Here is a 20,037-nt window from a genome sequence, read left to right on the forward strand (position 1 = left end):
TAAAATTCTAAGATTTGTTACTGGTTTTGTCATGGTTATTATTTTTAATTTACCAAGCCCCCTATTTTTGGAAACAGTTTCTTCACTATCTATTCTTTCTCAAGCCCAAGACCTTCAAGGATACCTGGTAACAAATATTTGTTGCTCAGTCACATCAACCAGATGTTATGTTGTCATCCAACTTGGTCTCCCTGTCCCAATTATACAATTAAAAATATAAAAAGTGGCTGTTGCGTCTTTTATTTTTGTTTGCATGAAGAATATAGAAGTTGTTACATTTAAATATAAAAGTAGAGGGGGAAGCCTTTTAGTTATTTGATGACAAACATCCATGGTACTCAGCATCTGTCCAGCCCCGCTACATCACGTGTATCTTCCCCAGTACTATTCAATTATTGGATATTGTTGTGCTCCATCATCCAACTTGATCTAGAGCCATCTTCCCTTGCCAAATACTGCCCTCTCCACACATGTGAATTGGTAGCAGATTCGCATTGATATTCCACATGGGGCCGCCCCATGCAATCAGTCAGTCACTGTATCTAAGTAGTGTTTCACCTCCTTTGAAATTGTTTCCCAACAAATGAATGAGAATCTGGAACTGTTCCCTGAAACACACTTCAGTCCAGGTGCTGACTGATAAGATGCAAAACCCCCACATTTGAATATCACAGAAACTGGCATCATGACCCCTACCTTCCATGACATACACTAGGGAGCCCACGTCGCCTTCTTTGATGATGCAGCTGTCTTTGCCATACTCCACGGGATACATACAATCCACAATTTCCTGGATCTGGGACAGCTCTAGGTTCTTCATGAAGTCATTATCAAGAATGGCTTCTTTGATAAGATCCTTGGACCTGTGACATAGAAAGAAAAGACTTATGGGTATGGTCAACAACGGCTCTTAGGCAACGGCCAGTGAAAATGATCAGTTTCAAATAGCATCCTGTAATGTATTGTCTGATGAAGTATCCAGTGAGTTGCAAAAAAAAAATTTAAAGCAAAATCAATCTGGGATAAATCAAGCTAGCAAGCATTTATTAAGCACCTGCTATGTAGCACTAAAAGCATTATGACTGATTTTCTTTCTAGCTAGGTGACATAAATATGCATCTGAGTAATAAGTTTATAATAGACTAATTTTAACTTCTGGATTTTTTTTAATTCCAGGGATATGAACTACTAAAAATAATTCTGAACAAAAATATATTAAGATTATACAGTCTAAGAGGATTTGGCACTGTTCTGAGTTCTCAGGCTTTTCATTTGGGGAAACTAAGGCTCAGAGAGATTAAGTCATTTGCCCAAGGTCATATACCCACTAAGTGTCAAAAGTTTAATGTGAATACAAGTTTCCCTGACTCTCTGACTTCAAAGTCTTTCTCCCACTGGTGAGTTCCTTATAAGACTTTCATTTTGAGGACTGACTCAAACTAACCAAATTTATGGACTTTGCTATCATTACTCAAACTTTCCATTGCCAATTCCCCTTCATCCTGACCCTTTTAGCTTCATTTAATGCTCTATCACTCACAGAGGGCAGGGACTACCTTTCTTTTCATTTTTATTTATGATCTCAGCATTTAGCACAATGCTGGTACATATTAAGTGATTAATAAATGCATGTTGCCTGTTGCCTACCATTCTACCCATTATTCCATGCTGTATCTCAAAATTTATCTCACAATGTTCGCCAGTTTTTTTTTTTCAATTATAAAATGAAGCAGTTGAATAAAATGGTCCCTGGAGTCCCTTACAAGTCTTGATATATAATCCTATGATTTTATGACCATGTTGAAAATGAACAAAGAATCAGAGGACTACGGCTTACCATTCTATAGCACTGAAAAATCTGTGTTGCCATTTGAATATAGTTTCAAATAACTAGGAAACATGGGAAATTATTTCATCTGGATCACTGCTTCTCAAAGCATGACCCAGATAATCCTGGGGTATCTGAAACCCTTTTTATAGAGGATCTACAAATTCAAAATTAGTTTCCATTTTTAATATGATAAGTATTTATAAATACAACCCACATAAAGAAAACCGCATTGGACAGATCCTCAATAATTTTTGATAACTATAAAGTTACTGAGAACAAAAGTTTGACAACTATAGATCTATATAAATTCAACAATTTTTTCTGCAAGCATCTACAATATATATCACTAAAATGACAGAGAATATACCTCCCATCTCTTGTCTTTTACACTCTGGGTTAGTTTGACACTAAATAGGTCATGTTGTAAGACAACATAGTCACCTTGGGGCTATTTAGTTCTCAGGGTTTATTGGCCTGGCCAATAGAAGGTAGTTATGTGCAAGGTTAAATCTAGTATTTCTTACTCCCTGAATACAGGACATAAAATGTACCTGAGGCAAGCAATAAAGATCTTCTAGTCAACTTTTTAAAGACAAATTCAATTGCAGGAAGAAGCAACGTCTCGGAATACAGGAACCAAGATTCAATTGAGAGAGACAATTTGGAACAGAACAGGTTGGGGGAAGGGATATCTTCAGGATACTGAGCCAATGAGGAATCAAATCACTTAAGGCATCATATCCAAGAAGCAACCTTTAAAAATATATATTTATTTTTTCTAACTAGGTATTGAACTATATTGTTTCTATTGGTTTATTAATTCTAAAGTAACCACCATGAAATTATAGAAACTATGAAAGGGGCTGCAAAAGTCCAGTCAAATGATTCCAATTAATAATCCTCAAAATAAACATTTTACCCACATTCAATAATTAACAGGAAACTTGAATTAAGGAGATTTTGTGAAGAACAATTAGTCACTGGGACAAAAAGGAAGTTGAGTTAAGTACTACCCGAGTTTGTATTTGCCTGTGTGTCCATACAGAGATGTGCACAAGAACCCAAAAGAGCTTCTCCAATCAGCTTCAATAGTTTACCCCCAAAGGTGTAAAATTGCCTGTGCTAAAAGGGATAACAACATGGGGCTCTGCTTGTTGGGAGAGAGGTCAAAAAGAAAAGACTTCAAATCTAAACACAAGGAGGAATGGGCATTATCCAACCCCAAATTCAAGACAATAAGTTAACTTCAGACCAATAACAAAAGGGAATGTATTTGAACCCAGATGCCAGGATCTCATCCCTTGGGCTGCTTCAGAGAAAGTATGACAATCCTGAAAGCAAGCCATTGTTCTCAGGGTTTGTGATAACACATTGGTTCCAAAAGTACTGGATCTGTTCCAAGAGAACTACTTCAGATAATTTACCCTAATAAAGGTGTTTGACCTCTGTTGACTGAGGCTGGAACCATCAGGCACTAGTTATATCGTTGTCTTCACTTAAATGTTTATTGAAATAAGGTGAATTGAATTCAGAACAAACCACTATGAAAAAGTAATCCCTGATAAGAACTGTCATTAAAAGTCATATTTTGACTGACGCAAACACACAGAGAGCGAGCACAGCACACACATTGCCTTCTTCCTCCACACTTATTCTATTCAGAAACCAAAGGTTTTCTGTGTTTTTCTACAGCATTAACTGTAGCTATGTTTAATAACTGGGTTCTTAATATCAGTTTTTCAATCCAATAATGATAATAATAGATATTAAAATCATATATAATAATAGATTAAAGGTTAATGACTAAGTCTGATTTCATTGATATACTCCTACCAGTGCAAGTCTCTACAAATAGTCTTAGAGAATTTCCTAGAGCACTGAGAAATAGAGACATACATACAGCCAGTATTTGTCAAAGTCAGAACTTGAACTCAATCCTCCAGAATGGTTCTCTATCTACTATATTACTCTATCTTTCAATAGTAGATTAATAAAAGTATTAAAAATAGGGGCAGTTAAATGGCACCATGGATAGAATACTGCCCTTAATAAGTTAATAGAATTACCTTCCTAAAGCACATATCTGACCACTGCATCTCCCTACTTGGTTGGAACTCCAGTGGCTACCTCCAGTACCAAATAGAAATCTTCTATCTCTGGGGCAGCTAGATGGTACAATGGACAGAGCACAGGATTGATATCCAATCCAACCTCAGACAATTATTAGTTATGTGACCCTGAGCAAGTCACTTCACCCAGTTTACCTCAGTTTCCTCACCTGTAAAATGAACCAGAGAAGGAAATATCAAATCACCCTAGTATCTTTGCCAAGAAAACCCTAAATGGGACCCTAATGAACAGTAGCACTTTATCTCTAAAAGGTCTTCATCACATGACTTTTTCCTACCTTTCTTGGTTTCCCTTCAGGATGCAGTTCATATCTCCCTTCTGATTGAGTTTTTACATCACCTCTCACTGTCCCACCCTCTAAGGGCCATCATTCATTTACATGGCATATATACACTCAATAATGTATTGCCTCCCTTATTCCAATGTGAGCTCCTTGCAGGCTGAAATCATACATATGCTTTTCTTCCTCCAAACTGTCCTCAGTGCTTAACAGAATTTCTGGCACATAGCAAGTGCTTAAGAAAAAATTAGTTAATTGATTAGTGGGTGAATTGATCAATCAAGATGGCCTCCTTTCTCTTTCTAGCTTTTAGAACCATTGGATCACATACGATAGGATGACAAGTCTTGAGCTGGAAAGTATCTCTGTGACTATGGAGTTGAACTCCCTAATTTTACAAAGCAGGAAAGTGAGGCAAAAGGAAGTCAGATGATTTGATCAAGTTCACTCAAGGTAATCAGTTTCAGAGGATGGATTTTAACACTAGTCCCTTGACTTCAGAACTTACATTCTTTTCACTGCATCCCACTGTCTTCTTGAGTGAGTCATTTCATCATGGATCTTACCCCATTACAGATGGGAATACTGGACTATTTTGAAAATGGACATGGACCATTTCCCTCTAAAACTTTTTTTGGGGGGATTCTCTTTCATTTGTTCCAAGTCAGAGCATGTCTACAGTTGAAATGGGAAGAACCAAGGAATTAGAAAGAGTAGAATGATTCTGGGAGGCAGCTTGATGGCTCAGCAGATAGAGTGCTGGACCTGGAATCAAGAACTCATGCGTTTTGAAATGGCTGAACAACAACAACAGCAACAACATATTATATATTACAATATTCTATGTATGGTACTGCTAGGATAACATGATATGTCTTCTGAAAGGAGGGAATTTCATTAAATAAGCTATCCTTTGTGGACAGATAATATTATTGACAATTTGAGAAAGACTTGTTAATATCAGTTAAGTTTCAGTGGCTCACTATATCTAGGTCAAATAGATAATAAATTAAAATAAATAATAAATAGTTAATAAAATTTGGTTTCTAAAATTCAAAAAAGAAAAAAGAAAAGAAAAGAACTTATGAGTTCAAATCCAGCCTCAGACACTTACTAGCTAATAGAAAAGCACTCTGATATTTTGCCAAGAAAACCCTATGGATAGTATAGTTCATAAGATCATGAAGACTTGGTACAGATGAACAACAGATGGATTCCTTAGTTCACTCCATGAGTTTCATAAGATGGGTATTGTTATAGATGACTAGCTAGAGTTAACAATTTTACCTCAGACACTTAGCTGTATGATCCCTAAGGAAGTCACTTAATCTCTCTCAGCCTCAGTTTTCTCATTTGTAAAATAGAATGATCACAGCATCTCCCTCACAGAATTGCTGTGAAGATCAAATGAGATAAGATTTGGAAAGGGCTTTGCAAATCTTAAAATATTGTATAATAATAGCTACTTTAATTATTATTGTTTTAAAAATTAGGATAGCGTTTTGCTCACACAATCCTATGCAAAATCACCATACATGAACACTATCGTTCCTGTCCCTCCATTGGACAAATGCTGCCAAGTTATTCTGGCCAAGATTTGCCATCCGTGCAAATCAGTGGATGTTGCCCAATGGTTTATTAGAGCTCCTCCTCCAAATAGCTAATCTTCTCAAAAACACTAGATTACAAGAGATCCCAAAGGGAGGCTCAGAGCTCGGTCATCGGGTCCAACACAGAGCCCAGATATGGGCATATTGTTGCCTACAATATGGCTCAAGCCTGAGGGATTAAAGGAACATAAATCTCCATGTAAGTTTTGGCTGATAATTCCATTCAGATCCATAATGTTTTTGGAAATCTCTCAGAAATTCCACAGCTCTTAGGAATCTCCCCAGCCAAGAGACAGCGGTGCTCTAAGCTAACTAACTAATGACTAGATGCAGAAGGCTCTCAAGAGATCTGCATGCCTCCAAAACTGGTTCAGAAACAGCAAGCAGGCTTTGCTCATTCCCCTACAGGAGGAACTATCTATCAGAAAGAGTAATATCTTCCCCACCTTCAAAAGTACAAGTCTGGAAAAGAGAGCAGCAGGGTCCTGAGGAAGCGTGTCTACCATAAACAAGTGCTCAGAATACCTCCCTACCACCAGAAAAGTGTATAAAATCATTAGGTCAAAGAGTTAAAGAGCTAACAGGAACCCCAAAGGCCTTCTAGATGGGGAAACAGAGACTTTCTGAGGCTAAAATCTTTGTCCAAGGTCACACGGTAACAGACACACAGATTTAGAGTTATAAGGGATCTCAGAGGTGACTAAATTGAAATCAAGACCCAGAAACATCAAGGGTTTCACACAAAGAGCCTTGAAGTGATGGAAGTGGGGAGGAATTCCATCTATGATGGCACTACAATAAACATCACCACAACGAAGGCAAATTAAACAGTGACAGAAGAAGGTCTGGAGGCTTTTAGCTAGACAGAGTTGCACAGCAGCCACATTCTATCTAGAATGTTAAAGAACCCATGAATCTATAAGCCCCAGTCATGATAGGTCTGCTCTTTGGCCAAACAATTCACCCTGATTAAAGCTTTCATTTTATTCCTTCATAATGGATTTAAAGTGTGGTCTACGTCTTCTTTGGGACAGATAGATAGCATGGTGGATGAAAGTATCAGGCTTCAAATAAAGACGACATCTTCATGAGTTCAAATCTGTCCTCAGACACTAGCTGTATGGCCTTGGGTTACTTATTTCACTCTGTTTCAGTTTCCTCATCTGTTAAATAATCTAGAGAAAGAAATAACAAACTACTCCAGCATCTTTGCCAATAAAACTCCAAGATGGGGTCATGAAGGTCAGACATAACTGAAGTGATTGAACAACAACTGCACCATCTTTAAAAAGAGATTTTTTAAATAACGTCAGAAGTCCCCCCTTTAAGGGATCTGAAAGGCTATGTTATCCAACCCCTTCATTTTTATAAGGTGAGGAAATTGAGGCTCAGAAAGGTTAAATGTTGTGCTCACACAGATAAGTCCAGACTTATAAAAGTCTGCTTTGGTCTCTCCCCCTCTCCACTGATATCTGGCACTCAAAAGCATTTTGGAATATCAGGAAGAAAAAAGAAATGGTAGAAGCTTCAACTGTGAACTCATCATGCAGATGTACTTGCTACAATATCACTTAAGGCACATAATAATAAAAATAACAATTTTGTTATTGTTAGGAAGAATAATGAAAAAATTAATCTAGATTCTCTATTTCTTATCCATGTCTTTGGTTTTGATAATAATAATACCTTAACATCATAAAAAATATATAATAAAAATCTCAATAAATTAAGATTATTCTAAAGTACAAGGATCATATTTTATAGATTTATATATTTAGAACCAGAAGGAGCTGAAAGGGACATCAGAAGTCAACTTCCTCCTTTTATCTTTTTTACTTTATTTATTTTTAATAAACCTTGTTTTCTGAATTATGTGGGGAGAAACAAAAATCAGAGCAAAAGGGAAAAGCCATGGGAGAAATTAAAAAAAAAAAAACAGAAAAAAGAAGTGAACATAGCATGTATTGATATACATTCAGTATCCTTAGATTTTTTTTCCAGAAGAAGATGACATTTTCCATCCAAAATCTATTGGCATTGCTTTGGATCATTGAACCACTAAGAAGAGCCAAGCCTCTTATATTGATCATAGCATTCTTGCTGTTATTGTGTACAATATATTCCTGGTTCCGCTTGTTTTGCTCAGCATCAGTTCATGAAAATCTTTCCAGGCCTTTTAAAAATCAGCTTGTTCATCATTTTTATAGAACAATAATGTTCCATTATTTTCATGTACCACAGCTTGTTCAGCCATTCCCCAATTGATGGGCATCCACCTCTTTTCCAATTCTTTGCTACCACAAACACTTTTGCACACATGGGTCCTTTTCCCTCTTTTATGATTTCCTTGGGAGACAGACCCAATAGTGGCACTGCTAGGTCAAAGGATATGCATAGCTTTTTAGCCCTTTGGCTATAGTTCCAGATTGCTCTCTACCCTTCCTTTTATCTTAATGGAAAATATAGCCCAAGTTCTTTGCCCTAGATTACAGAAATGTTAAAGTGACAGAGCTGAGATTTGAAACCAGATGCTCTGACTGACTAATACACCAATTATCTATGATCATAAAAAATTAGTACAAAATTAACAAATTTCAATGTTAAAAAGAATCTCATTGATTGGCCATTTTTCCAAATCAAATCAAAATGAAATGAAATACTGCCACATCCCCGACAGGCGGTTATCTATTTTTTGCATTAAAAATTCTTAGATAGGGGACACCTGCCAAATTCCCAGGGATTCCATTCCCCTTTTAAATATCACTAATTATTAAGAAATTCATCCTTACATAAAGCAGAAATAGGCTTTTTTGGAACTTTGAGAAATGGCTCCAAATTCTGACCTTGGGGGCCAATCAAAGCATATTAAATAACAAATGCCTTTCCCATATTAACAACCCTCCAAATACTTGCAGGCAAGATCCATGTCTCCTACTCCATTTGTTCTCCCATGATGCAACAGCTTCAAGACACAATATGGCATTGTGACTAGAAGGCTAGTCTTGAAGTCAGGAAACTTGGAGTCAAACCCTTCCTCTGGCATTTGCTATGTGTGTGATCACACAAAAGTCATTTCATCTCTTTGAATTCCAATTTCTTCATCTAGAGAATGAGAGATTGATCTAGGTAGATTCTGAGGTTGCTTTAGGTCTAAGTTCATGATCTTGTGAGCCATGTCTAACTTTGGCAATGGATCCTCAGATACCTTTGGGAACCCAGGGATTTTAACCCTATTTTTGACATGGACCCCTTTGAAAATGTGGTGAAACCTATGGGCCTCTTCTAAGAATCATGTTTAAAAAGACACAAGATTATATCTATAGGATCAAAAAAGAAATTAATTATATTTAATAAATATAGGTATATATATATATATATGTATAAATGTGTGTATATGTATATGATGAAGCAGTCAATACATTTCTTTATTGATGAATCAATCGAATAATTTCACTTTATGATGAGAATAAAGAATTAAGGAAGGAAGATGGTTTAACCAAAGTCATAGCTAGATAGTAGAAGAAGAAGGATTCAAATTCAGGTCTTCTGATTCCCACTCTAGTGTTCTTTCCACTACTAAACTATTGGAAAGAGCTGTCCTCTGCAAAATGATTTTTTTTCCAAAGCAGTGACCAGTAGAATAAACTGCATGTTGATTTGAGGCCACTTGAGCCATCAGCTAAATCTTTGTTCCCCTTCACTAAGGCACCTTAATCAAATTACATTTTCATCGAAATAAAAGGACCAGAACTCGATTAGCAGGGTTTGGGATGGAGGGCAAAGAACCATGTCAGCTGCTGTTGCTATCCCTATTACAGATGGCTGTGTCAGAGTTCTCAGAACTTAAGAGTTCAAATCAGGAAAAGTCAGACTCCCACCTCTGACACTTAGGAGCTGCATCATCAGGGGCAAATAAATCGCTCCATGTCTCAGATCACTTATTTCCTCCTCTTCCAAATAATAATGGAAAAATAATTTCCAAAAAATTAAAATTTACCTTCTTTTTTACCTGCTATATCCACAACAAATTTGTTAGGGAATCAATCAAGAATTCTACTTAGATCAGAATTTTGGGGCCTTGTTTTGTTTTTAAAGAGTAAATGAGTTCATTGATTGAAGGAGCTTCCAATGATGAATTTCTCCTACACAGGCAGATCAGCATCATCTCTGAAAGTCATGGAGAGTGCCTTAGAAATTTTGAGAAGGGAGGAACTTCTCCAGATTCACACAGTCAGAACAAGCCGAAGTAGGACTCAGACTAAGGATTCCTGATAGCAAAAGCAGATATCTTTCTTCACCATCAAGCTGCTTACCTATCTTGTACAATAACATAATGAAATAATATTACAACTCAATAGGATTATCTCTTTTAAACTTATCACATCAATAGGACCAATAAAAGATAGAGATGAAATTTGAACCCAAGTTTTCTGCTTTTCCAACCAATGATTCTCACTGTACCATGAGACCTTCATTGGACATAAAGCCAAAAGCATATGATCTTCCTGACTACCTTGGGAGGAAGGTAAAACATGATTTGTGTAGAGCCTCAGACTTAGTATATGGTGGCACTAGAAGGCAAGATCAGGTCTTTGGCCTGTTTCCTTGAACCCAGTGTTCCCCAGAGAAAACTTCCTGCAATAAAGTCTTACTTGAATTAAGTTCTAATAAGGAACTTATTATCCTGTCTAGGAAAAATTGTCCTGTACATGAAATTAATTCTTCTCAGGTCAGAATATAAAAACAAGACATATTTTTCTCCATTTTAGTTCTAGTTAATCTAATTCAATAAATATTAGGTTTCCAGCATTACTTTTTTCTGGCCTCAATAGGTGATTTCATTGGTAGAAAGACCTTCCAATGAGGACAATCCCTCTAGCAAATATAGATTGACACCTCCTGTGAATGAATGACAGAAAATTCATTTATGATATACTTACTACGTGCAAAACATATTTATGCCAAAAATATTTTAACTAGGGACACAAATAGAAAAGAAAATTCAATTTATGGAAGACAACATATACATATATAAATTCCTCTGAAATGTATAATCTGAGGGCAGGGATTGTTAACCTATTTTGTGTGTGACATAAACTCCTTTGAAAGTCTAATTGAGCTCATGTATCCCTTCTCAGAAGAAAAGTTTTTAAATGTATAAAGTACAATACATAGGATTGTAAAGGAAATCAATCACATTTAAATATAGTTATTCAAAATGTTAAAAAAAATTATTAATACACACATACCTCAACTGAGAAGTCCTATCTTACAGAGTTGGCTGTTCTAGCTTGCATTTATTGATTGAATAAGCTAGTGAATAATTGCTAATTGAATGGACTAGAAGGAAATTCTCTTAGAGTTTGAGACATCCAAAGGCTGCACAGTTGGTGTGTGGCAAAGGAAGGCTCCAATCCCAGGTCTTCCTGACTTCAAGTGAAACAGCCTTTCTACACTTACCATACTGATTATTCTGTATAAGACAGTGTTAAGTTCTTGGGCACATGTAAATAAAACATCTCCACCCATTCTCAAAATCCTTTTTTTCTACATGGAGGAGGAAAATGACAGTAAAAGAAGAGGTACAATATGTGCTTGGATAAAGATGGTAGGAGGGGAATTGGGAAGAGAGCATTACACACAAACCAGGAAGAGAATCAGGGAAGGCTTCAGGGAGGAGAAACTCTCTTTAATACTTCTGGGATCTGTGGTTTCATCAATGTCATAGCTCCATTGGTGACTTAGTATCTCATACTTAAGAGTTGTTGAAGGCCCAAAATCCATCACTCTTTATAACTAGCCCAGTGACATAGATCTCCCACCATACCTAAACTGACCAATGAATTGCGCACTCACACCTGGGCAGCAATCCTTTATTTGGGGCATCTTCTGCTACAACTTGGGCTGTCCTAACAAAATCTAAGAACCCAGAGTCACTTCCAACCCACAATGAAACATGGGAGTCCCTGGAAAACTTAGCGCCAAGTTTGATGCTACTTGTAATAATCGACATATTCCAGAGATCTGGAACAAGGTACAAGGGCTCATCCAGATAGCTGGTACAGTGGACACAGGGTTAGAGATGGATTGAGGAAGACCTGAGTTCAAATCCTGCCCCATACATTTATCACCTGTGTGACTCTGGGAAAGTCTCTTTACAAATCTCAGCCTGTTTCCTCATCTGTAAAACAGAGATGATAAGAGCATTGATCTCACTGGGTAGTAAGGATCAAATGACTTAACAAAGTTTTTTGTAAACCTTAAAGCTCTACATAAATGCTAATTATTATTATCATCATCATCATTATTACTTCTACTGCCCCTAGATAAAATCCATTCTATTTTATTCCCTGGTGATCTTCTTCTTCTTCAGTAATCATTAAAATTACTGAATATAATTTGAGAATGAGGAAACATAATTCTAAAGAGTGGATCTGGATTCAAATCTTGGTTTTATCCTACTTTTTGTCACATTATATTAGTGTGACAATGAGTGAAAAATTTGTCTAAGCCTCTGCTTCTTTCTTAATAAAATGAACAGATGATCTTCAAAATCCCTTCTAGGTCTAAATATATAAGCCCATCTAAATTGTCTCTGAATTAGCTAGTTTACTAATGACAGAGTTGAATAACACTCAGTCTCTGTTCAGACTTGAAAATCAAAGGGAGAGAACTCCATCCATCGCTTAAAAGGGAACATTGGCTAAAGCAAACTTAGTTCCAAAAAAGTTACCCTCAAATTTTCTGGATTTCAGGCAAAAGTCTACATTGGAATAGTAGAGAGAAAAGCATTAACACTTGAATCAGATCATCTAGAAAATTGCATGGTTTTTGAATCTTTTCAAAGCCTTTTCAACATATATGATCTCGCTCGTTCTTATGAGATAGTTGGGACAGGTATTGATATTTTCCACGTTTGACAGGTAAGGAAGGAGAAACACATTAAGGTTTAGCTATTTGGCCTTGGGTTGCACAGCATGGCACGGGCTGGGACTGGTAACTAGGTCTCCTGGCTGTCAGCATAAAATGAAACTCATTTCCAAGTGTTCCCAAAGCCCACAGATACACACGTATGGGCAAACAAGCAACCCACTGAGCTTTAGCCAACCATTACTTAGGCAATGCTCATGTCAACCAAGAGTTCCACATGGCTGAAGAAATTTTTTAAAAAGCTGACAGAGACTGAATCTTCTCAAGAAGGCTTGAAAGAGGGAAAGCCCCAGCTGTGAGCCCAGAGACTTCACCTCTCAGTAACAGCAAAATCAAAGGAGACAAAGGTATGGTGTTATATAAACCTATAAACACTATGCAAATATTAGCTACCATTATTACCACTATCATTAACAACCACTGTTAAGTGTTCTTTTTGTGCTGGGCACAGGGAGCACAAAAAAAGTAAAAATGCAGGACACTTAGGTGGCACCATGGATAGAGCACTAGCCCTGAAGTCAGAAGGACCTGAGTTCAAATCTGATTTCAGACACTTAATACTTCCTAGCTGTGTGACCCTAGGCAAATCACTTAACCCCAATTGCCTCAGCAGAAGGAAGGAAGGAAGGAAGGAAGGAAGGAAGGAAGGAAGGAAGGAAGGAAGGAAGGAAGGAAAGGAGGGAGGGAGGAAAGTAAAGTAAAAATGCTGAGTCTGTCTTCAAAGAGCTCACAATCTAATAATGGAAGAGCACAGCATCCAGAGATAACGCCAATACAGAGATTTAGGCATTGTGGTGAGAAAAAATGTGGAAATTGGGAGACGCAGGCTCTGCTAGTTAATAACCATTAAGCAGGAATTCCCTCCCTCTTTCTGGGCCCCATCTCCCCTAAAGGAAATGCTAGACTTGGGCTAGCTGAACTCTGAGAACCTTCCAAGCTCTCAGTCCTAAGATTAAGCATACACTGTTTATAGCCACTTTAATAGGACTTCTACTCTTTATCAACTTTCCCCCTAGAAGTTCTAAGAATTTCTTTCCACAATCCAATTCATTTTCAGCATTCCAGGGGGCCTGCAATGATTCACTGCCTTTGCAGATAGAGAAACTGCCCTCACACAGAAAGCCTTGTCAGAGGCAGAGATAGAATCCTAATCCACCTTGAGTGATGTCAACTCCAGGGCTCGCTACCTCCACTCCACACTGCCTCCCTCATGATGATTCCTCAACCATGAAATGAATGGAAAGACACAGGAGACTTTCGAGTCTGCTGGATCACTGTGTGTAGCAAGGCTGCCTCATTGGGCTTCCCAACCAACAGGTCCTGACCTCAAAGGCAGAAAACAAAGATTCCATTTTCAGCCTGAACTTCTGCAGTAAAAGAATCTAAATGTGTGACATCAGATTTTATCCTGGCTATGAGAAACAATTGACCTGACAGATAAATGAAAGTGAGCTCCCCTAGCCATCCCCAGGCAGTACTGGAGTTTGGACATTTGTGTTACAGTGAATGGATAACCTGAAATCTGCCTCTGACAATAACTAGTGGTGGGATGGCAGGCAAGTACCTTAATCTCTCTGAGACAATCCCCATCTATAAAATAAGGGTGTCAATACAATTAAAATAACAACTTTTCAATAATGTGGTAAGGATCCCATGAGACATGTCTATGAAGTGCTTTGGAAAACACAAAGTTATATATTAATAGTCATAAAGTTATTAAGTATAACGTACTGCTATAATAAATATAATTATTATATAATAAATAAAACATTTTTGTAATGTCGATGACATGTCTACAAAGTACTTTGGAAATCTTAAAGTCATAAAACATAGCAACTAGAATTATTAAATATAACTTATTATTATAATAAATATAAGTTATTATATAATCACACAAGATGTCTATAAACTGCTTGGAAACCTTAAAGACATGTAGCACTAGTCTTAGCAACTATAATTATTAAATATAGCTTATTGTTATAATTGATAATAGTAACAATAGCTTTCAAAATAGAACAATTTATTAAAATGGATAACGTTGGGGACAGAATATAATATCATCTTTGTTCAGTAAGCCTACACCAAATGAGCTCATGTCACTATATTTTATTTTATTACAAAATCATCCATTCCACTAGGTATTAGAGGATAGAGGACCCAAAGTCAGAAAAACCTGAGCTTAAATTTTTCATACATGTGACACAAGCTACTTATCCTCTGCCTCAGTTTCTTCATCTGTAAAATGGAAATAAGAATAACCCCTACCTCCCGGTTTGTTGTGAGGATGAAATGAGATAACATTTTTAAAGGACTTTATAAACTTTAAATAGTTATATAAATGCTAGGTATTTAATTTAAATTTAATTTATTTTTTTTTAATTTTAAATAAATAAAAAGTTTAAATAGATTTAAATATTTTAAATAAATATTTAAATTTATTTAAAATTTAAATATTTTAATTTATACTTGATTTTGTTAGTATGTATTTTATTTGTTTTTGTATCCATTCAGTATTCCATGGAACATAATGAGAAGGATGGTGACATCCCAGGACTGTTTCTATCTGAACTTCAATTAAAAAAAATTTTTTTAATGAGAATAAGAAGAAAATCATAACAGCCCACATTTCCATTAGGCACTTTCAGGTTTCTGAGATGCTTTGCAAACATCATCTCTTTTGATGGTCACAATCACTATCCACATTTTCCATTTGAGGAAATTGAGACTCAGCTAGGTTAAAAGACTTGGACAGGTTAACATGGATAAGTCATACAAAGGCAGGATGCAAACTTAGCCTTTAAAGTCAGAAATTTATATTCCTATGATGTCTCTACTGTAATTAAAATTTCCCTTCAATTCAACAAATATGTGTTAAATATGATCACAAGTTCAACTTTTGTTTCCAATTATTTGATGGGAATGAAAAGTAAATGCTGGTTCATTGAAAAAAAATAAATTTTAATTTGAAAAAACAAGTAAGGAGACAATCTCTGAGGGCAGTGACTTGCTTGGAATCATATAATTATTAACTATTCTCAAGAATCTTCCAATCCAGAAAGGAGGAAAGAGGTTGAGAATAATTTGACTTGGGACAGAAAGCATATCTGATTTTGAATCTTGCTAGAGGGAGACAACAGCCATGGCTATATCACAGCACACTGCTGATAATCCAAAAAGTGACTTAGGTGAGAGCTTGGATAGGCTGATAATTTGAGGTAAAATACTTTGTGGCAGATACAACCAATCATTGAACCTGTCAAATGCTGGGGAAAAGGAAACTCTTGGGAAAATAAGAACAAAACCACTGTTGAGGAAAGAGGGCAAATGAACTAGAGAAATCAAGAAGGTTAGACAAACGTATTATCAGAGGAGTTGGCAACTACTGCATGGAAATGACAGATGCTTAATAAACTAAAGCTTTCCTTCAGAGAATACTAAAGCCTGTGAATACTACTCTTTGCTATTCCTGGACAAACCCACACATACTACTGTTCTCCTGTCCCAATCACTGTGTAATTCCCCCCCCCCATATCCTAAGCCACCATACTTAAAAGATAGAGTAAGTTACTTGAGGGCAGGGGATTGTTCTGCTTTTGTCTTTGTATACCTTGAATTGACCAAAGAGTTGGAACATAAGGAGAACTTCATAGATACTTGTGGAATGGAACTGAATTGAATTAGAGAAAGAAAGAGGGCATAAGAAGAAAGTTACCCAGATTTGGAACAGCAAAACCCATTTCTTGCACTGCTATATCGCACCTCACAGAAGGGTCTGAGCCCCCTTATTTCACAGATAAGGAAAATGAGACTGAGAGGTTAGTTGACTTGAATAAGATCACAAAAATCATAACTAGCTAAACTGGAAAACAAATCAGGAAAATGAGGCTTTAATAAGGCAAAGTAAACTGCCGACAGTCACAGAGCTAATCACTGTGGGGAAGAGTTTTAAAACATTGGGTTTTCCCAATCCAACTTCCCAACTCAGCACTCTCCATTAGACCACATTGTTTCTCTAGAAATCAGTTAGTTCAACTGGCCCATTTCACAGATAAAGAATCTGATGCTGTGAGAGGTTTAGTGCCTTACTTGAAGAACCACAGCTGGCATGAATTCGAGATAAGATGCTTGTTCATCCCAAGAGTAAGTTTTTGACCTACTTGCTGTCCATTGGATGGCTCCTCAGGGCATCAATATGAAAGGCCAAACAGGGCACCTTCCATATGTCTAAGACTTTTCCACAGAGACAATTTCACATTGTTTCCTTTTATAAATCAGCATGAGGCAAATGGATAGGGTCTAGTGTACTTATGGGGGAATGGAACACTAATGGTAGGTGACTTACCCAAGGTAAAACTGCCTTAGGGTAACAAATCTGAGACTCTAGCTTGATTCCTGGTAAGCAATCCTTCAGCAAGACCATATTGCTTAAAAACTATCATGACAACTTATATGAGATGATTCCTCAGTTTGTCTTTAAGACACGTGCACACATACACACACACACACACACACACACACACACACACACACACACCCCTCTTTGCACTGTTTCACTTCCTGTTCCCTTTAAAACTCAATGATCCAGAAACTGCTTTCCTTGCTGTTCCTCACACTTGATAGCCATCTCCCAACTCTGGTGTTTTCACCAACTATTCCGCATCACTAGAATTGTCTTCCTCTTCACTCACAACTCCTAGATTCCTTCAAATTCCAGCTAAAATTTTACCTTAACAAGACATCATTTCTGATCTTCCATCAATTGGTTATCTCCAATTTCTCCAGGCTATATGTTTTACCATATTTATATGTTGCCTTCCCCATTAGCATATGGGGTCCTTGAGGGCAGGAATTGTTTTTGCCTTTCTCCCCCCTAGGGATTAGCACTATTTCTGACATATGACAAGTATTTAATAAATTCTTGTTGACTTTTAAAAGTGCCACCCAAATGAAGTTATTCCTAATCATCTACCATAGCCAGTGACTCTCCAACAATGAATTTTATTTGTCTCCTTTTGTATTTACTTATATACACAATCTCCCCTGATAGAATGCAAGTGCCTTGAGAGCAGGGATTATTTCAGTTTAGTCTCCATGTCCTCAGCACTTAGCCCAATAGCTAGCACACAGAAGGTGCTTTAAAAAAAGTCTATTGATTGATAAATTAGCTGTTCTAGTGCAGTACAGTGTCATCCAAAGGTTCTTCACAACCAGCTTTCCTCTCCATGACCTTTTCTTTTTCCTGGGAGAGTAGCTAGAAGAGTGGCTTAAGCCTTGTCATTTTAAGTTGAGGGGGAAAAGGTGCTCTTGCTCTGTCACTCTTATCTTAAAAAGAAATCTCTTCAGAAGACATCCCTTTGCTGTGGCTTTATTCAACAGATTACTGTAAGACTGAAGGTATCACAGCAACTGAGACCTGCTGTGTGACAGTCACTTAAAAGACCTCTGAAGAGAGACACGTTGCTCTTCTTCACATAAAATAAAAATATATGAGTGTATATTTATACTCAAGTCAAGTTTATTTTGGCAAGGTTACATGAAAAGGCTGATTCTATCACTCGTTCATAAAATCCAAAATGTCCCAGAAATTCCAGTGGATGTGACAGACACTTATTATTGCCTACCATGGGTTAGGCACTCCACTGGATATTGGGAATACAAGACAAATGAAACATTCCCTGCCCTCAAGAAGCTTACACTCCAGGGGCATGCAGGGAGATTTATACATACAAAAATAGTAAACACAGAGGAGTTAGAAAGTAACACAAATTTCAAAATAAGTAAACACAGAGGAGTTGAAAAATAACACAAATTTCAAAAATAAGTAAATAGGAGTTGCAAAGTAATACAAATTTTAAAATAAGTAAACATAAAGGAGTTGCAAAGTAGCACAAATCTCAAAAGTAAACTCAGAGGAGTTGCAAAGTAACACAAATTTAAAAATAAATAAACACAGAGGAGTTACAAAGTAACACAAATTTCAAAGGTGATTGAATGCTGATGGGGGGTTGGGGGGGGGGGGAGGATGGGGAAGTTATGAAGAAAGGTTCAGTGTAGAAGAAGTCCAAGATTTGTGCTTTAAAGGAAAATGGAAATGTTAAAAAAAAAAAAAAGAAAAGAAAAGAAAATGAGTAGTGTCTTCTAGCCACCAAAACACCTCTCAAAGGAGACTTTTCTTAGTTTACTTGAGCAAAATAGAGTACAACCTGAACTAACCCCAAATGAGACATATATTGTCATCTTTGTCATAGACTCTGATCCTCAGTGTATCTGGGAGGAAATGTACTTGTTAATAGCCAGGGAGGCTTGTTCATTTGAAATTCATCTCTAGAAAATGATCCAATGGTTCCTATCCTCTTTGACTTTTACATAGAAAAGAAGATACTGCAGAAAAAGAAAATACATTCCAGGGAAAGACAAGCATCAGAAGACATGAAAGTGACTCAATATTACTCATACATTGACTCATTCTCCATCATGCAAGCCTCATTACCTTCTCTAGCTTTTATTTCCTAAGCTCAGGATTGCATTGTCAATGACACCATTCACAGAAAAGGATGTACCATGAGATTCATTAAGAGCCCTGCACCAGAAATGAGATTTTCAAGTCAGTGAAAGCCAGGTAGAGATCTCTATGGAAGTAGTTTTAAAAGAGACTAATTTCAATATTTAGGAAGATCTCAATTTGTTTTCCTTTTTCTAGTTTTCTTTCCTCATGGTTAGAATAATTCATTTAAAATCAACTTGTGCTGAGGTCTATCATAGCCTTAGGATTTATGACTTTTTGAAAACAGATGACAAATCAATCCACATGTTCTTTCCAAGCAACCTCCTTAAATCTATACTCACCTACAACATTATGTGCCAAATGATCTACTGTCCACATGATTATGAACCAAATGGTTCACTGTACACAAGTTTATGAACCAAAGGGTCCACCGTCCATAATATTGTGAGCCAAAGGATCCACTGTCCACAACATTGTGAGCCAAATTTGTATGTATAAATCTCCCTGCATACCTCTGGAGTATAAGCTTCTTGAGGGCAGTTTGTCTTATAGTCCCAACATCCAGTGGAGTGCCTAACCCATGGCAACCATGCACAACATTGTGAGCCAAAGGGTCCGCTGTGCACAACATTGTGAAACAAACAGTCCACTGTATACATTATGAACCAAAATGTCCACGCAACAAAACAAGACAAAGAAAAACAAATGTGTCTCTCCTTCTCCTAGATATGTACTCTATTCAGTCTTCCTG

At 36.9% G+C, this 20,037-nt stretch overlaps 1 protein-coding gene across 1 annotated transcript in view; it reads right to left on the reverse strand.

The window, feature by feature from the left end:
- The window catches only part of PRKG1 (protein kinase cGMP-dependent 1), a 1,210,064-nt gene that overhangs the window by 1,119,874 nt on the left and 70,153 nt on the right, over positions 1 to 20,037 (reverse strand). Inside the window, exon 2 of the mRNA XM_051982636.1 lies at positions 697 to 863. Within this exon, the coding sequence (XP_051838596.1) occupies positions 697 to 863 (167 nt within the window). The remainder of the gene's footprint in view (positions 1 to 696; positions 864 to 20,037) is intronic.

Source organism: Antechinus flavipes, chromosome 2 (genome assembly GCF_016432865.1).
Source record: "Antechinus flavipes isolate AdamAnt ecotype Samford, QLD, Australia chromosome 2, AdamAnt_v2, whole genome shotgun sequence".
In the NCBI taxonomy this organism is placed as follows: Eukaryota; Metazoa; Chordata; class Mammalia; order Dasyuromorphia; family Dasyuridae; genus Antechinus; species Antechinus flavipes.